General features: G+C 30.3%; 1 protein-coding gene across 2 annotated transcripts in view; it reads left to right on the plus strand.

Moving 5' to 3' along the window:
* LOC111619585 (heparan-alpha-glucosaminide N-acetyltransferase-like) overlaps window positions 1-9,623 on the plus strand; it is a 47,422-nt gene continuing 37,799 nt past the window's right edge. Inside the window, exons 1-2 of one of the 2 annotated variants that reach the window (XM_023361341.1) lie at window positions 8-131; window positions 7,928-8,031. In XM_023361341.1, coding sequence (XP_023217109.1) covers window position 8,031 — 1 coding nt within the window. In that variant the 5' untranslated portion in view covers window positions 8-131; window positions 7,928-8,030. Of the gene's footprint in view, window positions 132-7,927; window positions 8,032-9,623 lie in introns of both variants that reach the window. The other variant, XM_023361338.1, reaches the window with a different exon arrangement.

Raw genomic sequence — 9,623 nt, forward strand, 5'->3', positions numbered from 1 at the left:
ACCACCTATCACAACAAGTTATGACGACTGCTGTATTGTTTTAACGTTTGTTCAGTTTCTGTGAATGTTTTTTTGAATACTTTCAATAATGAAGAAAGTGTTTTTTATATATTTAACATGCTTGCTATTCGGTAAGTATTATGTTTAACGTTAAAATAATTCAAATATTTGACTTTAAAATGTTTCCTTTATTAACTTGATAACATGGAAACTTGGCATGTATTTACAGTACTTATTAAAATATTTATTTTCTTTATTTATATGTTACTGATGATAACTTATTGATGTTTTTCAGATTTTTAACAAAAATTCCAACTAAAATAAGTTTTAATTGAAATATTTGTACCATTGCAGCATAAAATATGAACAAAAAGGTATTAAAAACTTGAAAATCAAATTTCTGATACAAAAATAGCTTAAAATTCTAGAAAAACAGACTGAAAATTCCTGAAAACACATAAAATTTTACTGCTTTAAAAAAATTAAAGAAATTTTAAAGTGTTATTTAAAGAGTTAATTTATTTTCCATACTCTTGCACTGTTAATTAACAGAGTTCATCATAAAGGTTATATAAGCTATACATTGTTAAAACACAGTCATTTATAATAATATTACCTTTTAAAGCACGGGCTTCATCTTTAGATCTTCATGTACTTGTTACTCTACTATTATTTTATTGCTAATTTAGTTAGAAGCAATAGAAGAGACGCTGCTACGATTTATCTGTAACTACGCTGCTCTGTTCTGACAGATGTATTCGTATGGGCACATCTTTTTTTGAGTGATTTCTGTCATTTTTATTTTAGGTTTTTTATTGCCTTAACAGATCAGACTTAGTAATTTATTGTTGGGTTTGAGTAGTTGATCTTCCTCTTTAGATTGAAGTGTGTTTGGCTCTACTCCTTACTGATTTCATTTTATATTCTTCTAGTAAAAAACAATATTTTTATTTTAAACTCTTCATTCGGCTGATGCTGTTATTAAAATTTAACAAATGTAAATATTTTTATCCTATAATTAAATATATTTTTTTATTTTTAGCATTTCTTAGTTTTATCGTTTTCATTAATTTTCAATGATATTCCTACCCATAAAGAGCTATATAGTAATTTCTTTGAATGATGCAATTTTCATTACAAAAAATTCAAAAAAATTTGATTTTTGGCATTGAGATAATTTTTTATTTTTTCAATTAAATTTACAAATCTAGCAAGAACTTTGCCTTTACTGAGCCAACATACTTGAGTATGTAGAATGAGATCAGGATCTTCAGGATTTTCTAATAGGGCCTTGAAAAGGTGGTGTTGCAAAGGAGCTGCACGAATTAAGTTGACTATTTTTGTAATTATTTTCATGACATGTCCGAAGGGTAGTATTTTACCACACAAAACTTCCTGGTGTATAATACAGTGATATGACATAAAGTTTGGAAATTATTCATCTTTTATGCAGAGGGCAATAAATCCATTGACATTACCAACCATTGCTGGTGCCCTGTCAGTGGTTATTGTAGACAGCTTCTGGAGAGGCATATCTATTGACTTTGCATATGTTATAAATATTTTATAGATATCCTCAACTGTTGTTCATCTTTTCATGGGTTGTAGATCTTCTTTTTATAGTAAAGTCACTAAATACCATTCTCATCATAACTGCTAACTGTGCTCTGTCTGATATGTCTGTAGCTTTGTCAGATTGTAGTGAGAACCACTCACATATTTCCAAGTTACTCTTTAACTGAGTTTGCATGTCCTTTGAAATGGCTTGTATTCTTCTTGTATCTGTCAACTGTAAGTCTTGTATTGCTGACATGATCTCATGTTTGTTGGAAAATCCCTCAAATAAGCAATCGGCACCAGTAAGAAATGCTTCTTTTAACAACTCACCATCTTGGAAAGGCTTTTTCTTTTTTGCGAGTATGTGAGAAATTTTTAAAGAATAAGCAATAGTGGCATTTTTAGATCTTAACACAGGCCTAGTGAAAACTGACTATTGAATGGACAGATTTGATTTTAGCTGATCTATTTTCTTTCTCATTTCAGATTTAAGTGGATAGTTCTATTTAAAAGTAGCATGAATTGTCAGGAAATGACATTCAACATTATGTTTTTTCGACACTGCGACGCTTTTTCCACACACCAAACAAATAACATTTGTCTTTTAAATTGACGAAGCAATATGTTCCCATTCAGTATTAAAATTATAGGTCCGTTGTCTTTTACTTGATCTACTCATTTTGGGGTAAAAATAAGGAAGTATTTAAAAACAACAAAGTATACAAAAAATATGAGCATATAATTATGAATAAATAATGAAGTAGATACGTTGAATGAATGTTTATCTCACAGCACAAACCACAGTACTGTCTGTCTCTCACGAGACAAATGTCTTTGTTGTCATCACGACAACCATAGAAACAGATGGTTCATTTCATTTTAGGTATGGGAAATTAGGTTGGCAAAGATTTGGCGCAAGGGGAAAAAGAGATCAGTTGCATTTCGCTTTGTGCTTTTATCTGTGTTGGATGCCATTTCTACTTTTGTGTGGTTAATCACTAAAAATGAGAAAACTTTTACATAGCATTTTATTGAAAACTGAAATATTTTTATCGTGTTGCACAGCGGTGGGCGCTATAGTGCCCATAGGCATAGGGTCGGGGACCATGATCTAATGTAATACATATAAAGTAGTTTGGCTAGAGGTACCTTATAATGATAGATTTAATAATTAGAACTAAATTAATTTTTAATTTAAATTTAGAATATTTCAGAAGTACTGTAAACATTAACCCTGAAGCAGGACTCAAACCTACAACTCCTGCTTACAGTGCAACTGCATTACCAGTTACTCTACCAAATTGCTTTAAATGTAATTATTACATTAGCCTTAAAATAGCCTGATAAATAATATGGCAGATTGACATTACAAGTTAATTGGGTTGTTGTATATGTTACTGAATGGATCAAGTTACTTACATTCTGGATAAGTGGCATCAAACATCTGACACTTGCCAAGATGTAAACATGTACAGTATTGTTCAAGCCTTGCCTAATTTTTATCAAGAATAAAGATTTTTTTTATTTTACTTGTTTTGTTCTAAGATAAACATTAATCGGAGTTTTAATTAAGAGAAAATTTAAAATAATTTATTAACCCGAAGAAAACATTACTTTTAATTTGTTAAAGGTTCAAATCTCACTTTGGATGTACATATTTACATTTATTACAGTTGAAGGAATTGTTAATGGGGTTTTTTGAGGGTATGACCTTTTTTAACTCTTTCCACCTTGTGGTCATTAAGAGGGCTTTTTTTCTTAGCAAGCCCATTATGTATTTGGCCAGGCTCACAATGGGTGATGTGGGACAACTGGTCAACTGGGTGGCGAGGGACAGGTTCCAACATATCCATACAACCTCTAGAAATTTCCTGAAGATATTTTTGACCCATCCGGATTTGTTTCGGGGTACTCAGAGTGGTGGACTGGCACCCTAACCACTTGGCCATCTGATTATCTCCAAGAATATTTCCTGTTGGCATTGTAGTCTGTAGTTTTGTGATTGAGGAAAATAATGTTCCTGAAATTTCTTTAAAAAATATCATACAAAAGCTCAATCTTTTGTATGATATGTTTTAAAGAGATGGAAGCTTTGGATCTTCATTATCTAGTGATACCCAAACTTTTTTGAGCCACCATCCCTTAGTTCCATAAACTTATATGCAATGCTCCCCAACCATACTCCAATGCCTCCTAACCATTTTCCTTGTGTGAGAAATGCTTGGACATATTTCTAGAAAAACATTTCTGCAAATCTCATGGTTTGTATCTTTACCATAAGTTGTTATCCACTCAAAGCCATTAAATGCAATGTTTCTTCTTATCCAACAAAAGAAAGGTTGTCAATGAACTTAATACTTTAGTTACTGCTCAGTATCCTGTCTCCAGTGCTCCCTGCCACCCACTTGTTTTTTTTTTTATTCCCTAGATTTACTCATTGCCCACAGGGGGGCAGTAGCAACCACTTTGGGAACCACTGATCTAGAAAGTCTTGCTTGATATTAGAGCTGGATTTTGCTTATTTGCAAATAATGAGCTAGCAATACTAGCTTTATATTGTAAGTTGCAAGTTATTTTAGTCTATATAAACTAATAGAGACAAAAGACTGCTTCATTCTTAGAAAATAAATAAATAAAAACTGTGTATTGGAGCAACTAAGCAAATTAAAGCATTAAAATGTCAGTTTTTTTGTCTCATTTAAATCCCAATCATTTCCCAGTCTACATACTCATTTATTAGGGAGCATCCAACAGAGTGTCAATATAAAATTAATTACAAAGGAATGTGACTGTAATTAGTATAATTTAACTAATAACCTAATTAAAATTATTTTTCTGTGTTTTCTCTGAAGATGAGTCTATAGACTTGAAATTGTTTAACTTTGTTAAACAATTAAAATATGAATAATAATAATGATAATTTAATGATAAATTATGTTGGATTTTCAACATAATTTATCATTAAAACAGTAAAAAACAAACAGAATAATATAAAGATAACTATTTTAAATTAATTAGCTACACATCCTGGATATTTTGACTTGCACTTTATCATAAACATTCTGCTGCATGTTATATTTAAACATAGATTTCAGATATAAACATCTATCGAAACCTGATGCTTATCAAATAGACACCTATGATTGGCGTAAATAATCAGGTTGTAATTTGGAAATATTAATTATGAATTACAAATAAATTTGGCACTAGAGGGAGGCATTAGGCACCATCTACATACTCATATAAACATAGATTTCCATCATCAAAATGTCCCATTCTATGAAAAATAAATGAAATTCATTCATATGTAAGAGAATGTTAAAATGAATTAAAATATTCATTTAGTAATTAGCCTTAAACTAGACTAATTTCTAGCCCGATAGAATTTCGGCATTTGGTTGGTGTTTAGCTATATTATATATCGGGTTTAGCAATGTTTGTTAAAATGAATATTGTTGATTATATTAAAATTTTCTTAAATTGGCACTAAAAATTGGTCTTGAAACAATAAAATTCTTTGCTGAAACACAGCTGTAATTGCACCAGTGTCTTTATATAAATATCTAATTATACGAACATTATCGAATCTTATCAATAAGCATTATTTTATTAGTTTATTTTGTTTATTTTGTTATTTTTTTCTTTTCAAAACAAAACTCTACAATAAAGAATTAGAATGTTAATTTAATTTATTGATCTTTTATCTTCTATAATCACAAGGGAAATTAAGCATTGCACTTATCATTACTTATCATTGGATAAATAGTCATATGAATAGATTTGAAAAACTTTTAACTTTATACAGTTTTGATCATAGATAAGCAAGTACGTTTCTTTGTAAAACTTGTTTTTGTAGTTAATATAACTGTTAACTTTGATTATTTATCTATAAATCTACCAAATTGGATTACATAGAATATATACACATTGTATGATGCCATTTTGTAGGGTCATGGATTGATAATCAAGATAATTTTCATGATTAGTCTGTACAGTTTTGAATTAATTTTGGATTTCTATTATCAGAAGATGAATTATATGGCCTGTATTATGCACAGTATAAAGCCCAGTGCAAACTAGTCAATGTGGTTGCTTTCAGTGTGATGTCAGAGGCAATTTTTATGGCCATATAACTTTTCTTTTGACAATCTGGTGATGTTGACTCTTGTGAATCACTCATGATGTACAGTGATACCTCGGTTATCATTGGTTTTGGTTTTCGTCCATGTTTTTTTTGCAAAATTTCTCTGTTTTCATTGGTTGCCTCGGATTTCATTGGCGTGCCCACATGACCTCACTGCTAATTTTGCAAAACCACATTTTTTCCTGCTCAGTGTGGCATTGTTTCTTGTTGTGTGAGCATTTCCCACGTGTCTAGCCAAACAATGGGCATATTCAAAATCTCATCATGCAGCCAGCACTTCTCAGCACCTCTGTTCAAAATCTCAGATGACTTCTGATTGCTGCAAGTGTCTTTTTTGGTGCTCGATACACCAGCAAATAAGATGGCAACCTCCATGAGGCTCATAAGAGCTCTATTTTGGGTTGACAATTTTGAATTGAATTTATTTGTTGATGAATAAACTCTGAATAAATTAATATACGGTTAATACATTAATTAATAGAATATTTTAATATACTAATATATTAACCTAAGACATCACATAATTTTTTTAGTTGTTAAAGTGTAAGCTTAGGATTGATTTAATTATTTAAAACTCCTATGGAAATTTAAAAAGTCTTTATCTCTAGTTCTCTTTTCAAAATTTTTATTTTTCTGCTTTTGTTCTATTTAAATAAGTTCAAAAATAAATTTAATGTAATGTGGAAGCCCACATCATTTTCCAGTTTTATTGTTTTTTTCTCCTGAAATTTCAGGCAGTCAGCGTTTCTGTTCTATAGAAAACGCCAGCAGTTGCATCACTTCTGGCAGTATCTTGCTGGATTGATACTGAGATTTTGAATACGCCCAATTCCATTGCTTTCCTTTCCTTTTAGCTCTATCTTGGGAAATTCCATGTTGAACGCTCATTTATTCTTTACATTAGTCTTTTATATTCATTTTATATTAATTTCTTATTATCTTTGTTATTAAACACTATATTTATTCTCTGTAAAATGTGTTTTTGGTATGTATTTTGGAGTGTCTAGAATGAATTAATTGGATTTACATTGATTCATATGGAAATAATTGCCTCGGTTTTTTGTCAGTTTCAGATTTCGCCAACTGTTTTTGGATAGATTATCGATGAAACCTAAAGTATCACTTAGTTCTAAAGAACCAATGAACATTTTATCTATCCCTTTATGAACTATTGCTTGGTAGTTTGTTTACAAAATGATGAAAATTGAGTTGTTTAGAGCTTTGTGTACAGCCTCTTTTGTGTTTTTTATTGGCAATAAATTAATAAGCAATATATGTGTTTTATAGTTTCAATCATTTAAATTATTTTGGTATAATGACCTCATATGTATGATAATTAGTCAAGAAACTTTCCAAATCAAAATTGCAGCTTATAGCCAAAATAAATATTTCACTGCTGTAGAGAATTTCTTGTGCCATAAATATTTCACTGCACAAGAGCATCTCTGATGATTGCCTGAAAAATCTAGCTTCTTGCATCTAAGAGTCATTAAAGAGACCATCTAGTTTTTGTCAAAGGGACATAGAGTCATAGTCATTGATTGGGCAATTGATGGTCGACTCTATGACAGTTGAACAAATTTTGTTTGACATCACCTCCGATCAGTTTGCTTTGATATTGCTTGGTTTGCATCTGACTAAACATCTGTTTTTACTTGCTTCCATTGATGAGCAACACTTCTGGATTTTAACTCAGATCTTGGAGTGTGGATTGCTGAAGCATATATCATACATAATTGCATAATTCATTGATAAGATTTGCAGTGAAACTAATAAACAGTTTTGCAGGAGATTTAATTATAAGATAAACAAATTAGAAATATAAGAAATTAATATGTTTATGAAAAAACTAAGAAAATACAAGAGATTAGCTTCCATTCTGAGAGAAAGAACAATTATACAAAGTATGAAGTGCAAAATAATTTGTAGAAAGAATATAAATACAAAAATATCAACAATATAGCTTTTAGTAATCCAATGAAAATGTAAATTGTATCAGATTAATCTGAATTGAGTGTTGCAATGCCACTTTGCCAGTCTCTCTCTCATAATCTTGGCATGCTTACTTCACGATAATACAGAAATTCTGAAATACCAAAATTTCTGTCACCATATTTGTAAGATATCCAATGATGGCTTCATTATTCTAAAGTTAGTACTTTAAAGTAATGAAGCTATTATATACACTGGTGTATACTAATATGAAAATTTTTTTTCATTTTTTAGACTCCATTAAAGCAGTCTTTTGATTTTGTTTTTATAATGAGAAGAACTTGGATTGTTTTTGACATGTATTTCAAATATAATAATTCTACTAAATATTTTGAACAGTAAGTTTATTTAGATATTTATTGATTATAAATACTATCAAATGATTCTGTTGTCATTTATAACAGATAAATTTACAATTGTCCAAAATATTACAGTAAAACCCTCATTATTTCAAAACTCAAGGACCAAAACAACACATTTTCAAATTATCCGAACGTTTTTGAATTCATGTTTTTTGTAATTCTTGAATAAAATTATCTTACACAGTTACACCTGTTTGTTTACAAATGCATTAATATTATGAGTTATTACTTAGTAATTTCAGCTATTTTGAAAAAACTGTCAGTTAGTATTGTAACATCTCATGCGATCAAAACTATGTCTGAAAAAAGTTGTGTTACACAAAATTGGGATTCTATCAAGTACCAAGCACGGACTTGGGTTGTGGTGAGTAATTCCTGTGACTTAATGGAAGACAAAGAATTACAAAAAAATCAAAATGACACTTATATAAGCAAAAATTTATGACAATATTTATTAAGTTGAACTATAATGTTTATAATTATTCTTGTTGTTTATATATATATAAGAAGTTAGTAATAAATATATATTTCAAATATTCAAACAAGCAAAATAAAAAAGCAATCAATAAAGAGAAATTCTTTTTCCCAACTCTGGACATACAGTTAATTAATTCTCCACCAGTATCACTAAATTCAAAAACAAAGAATACACCTCTTATGAGTTAAGCAATTTACCAAAAATAATGCCAGACAGTTTGGTCCAAAGTAGTTAGCTTTCACACCCTCAAGATCACTTTCAGGAGCTATACACCTCTCTGTTGAACTGTTGTGTTGTCTTTTTTCTGGCATACAATCCTATTTACATATTTGAGTGTTATGGGATCAATCACGTATTCAAGTGAATGTTTTAATTTTGAATTAATAGTATTGTTACGGTTTTTGGGAGTTTTCCATCCTTAAAAATGTAATAAAATGTCCCCCAAAAAACAAAATAATAACAAAAATAATGCTTAAAACATAAACATAAACAGACTTCTACTCTTTACAGCATTTGCTTAATGAAAACAATGAAAATGTAACAAAATTACATTCAAAGGAAGACCTGAAAATAAAGTATGAAAGAAGCTTCAGTGCTTCAATAGGAATTACTCGTCTAGAGCAGGGGTCGGCAACCTTTTGAGTCGGAAGAGCCAAAAATTACAATTTACAAAATTTCAGTTTTTAAAGAGCCACAAAATTTTTTTCTTGCCAACAATAAATAGTACTTGCATAAATAAAGTTTTTTGATAAAAAGAAACTAATCTATTTATTCATAAGAAAAATTGTCTTGCGTCGAAAGCGAATTAAACCTCATAGAAACATCCGATGACGGCGTCATTTGAGAGCTTCTGACTGACTGACGACAGTGACGATGCGTGTCACGGGGGAGGGGTGCGGTGAAAAGCGAGTACAAGTGGCTGAGAGATAGAATCAGTGCCTAATCCTCGTTAATTGATTCAGAACGATTTTTAAATGTTTTTTTTTTTTTTTTTATAAAATAAATAATATTTGCGTATGGAACTAAAGAGCCGCAGCTTCACATTCAAAGAGCCGCATGTGGCTCGCGAGCCGCAGGTTGCCGACCCCTG

This window comes from Centruroides sculpturatus, unplaced genomic scaffold (assembly GCF_000671375.1).
Source record: "Centruroides sculpturatus isolate CEXI.00-Female unplaced genomic scaffold, Cexi_2.0 scaffold261, whole genome shotgun sequence".
Classification (NCBI taxonomy): Eukaryota; Metazoa; Arthropoda; class Arachnida; order Scorpiones; family Buthidae; genus Centruroides; species Centruroides sculpturatus.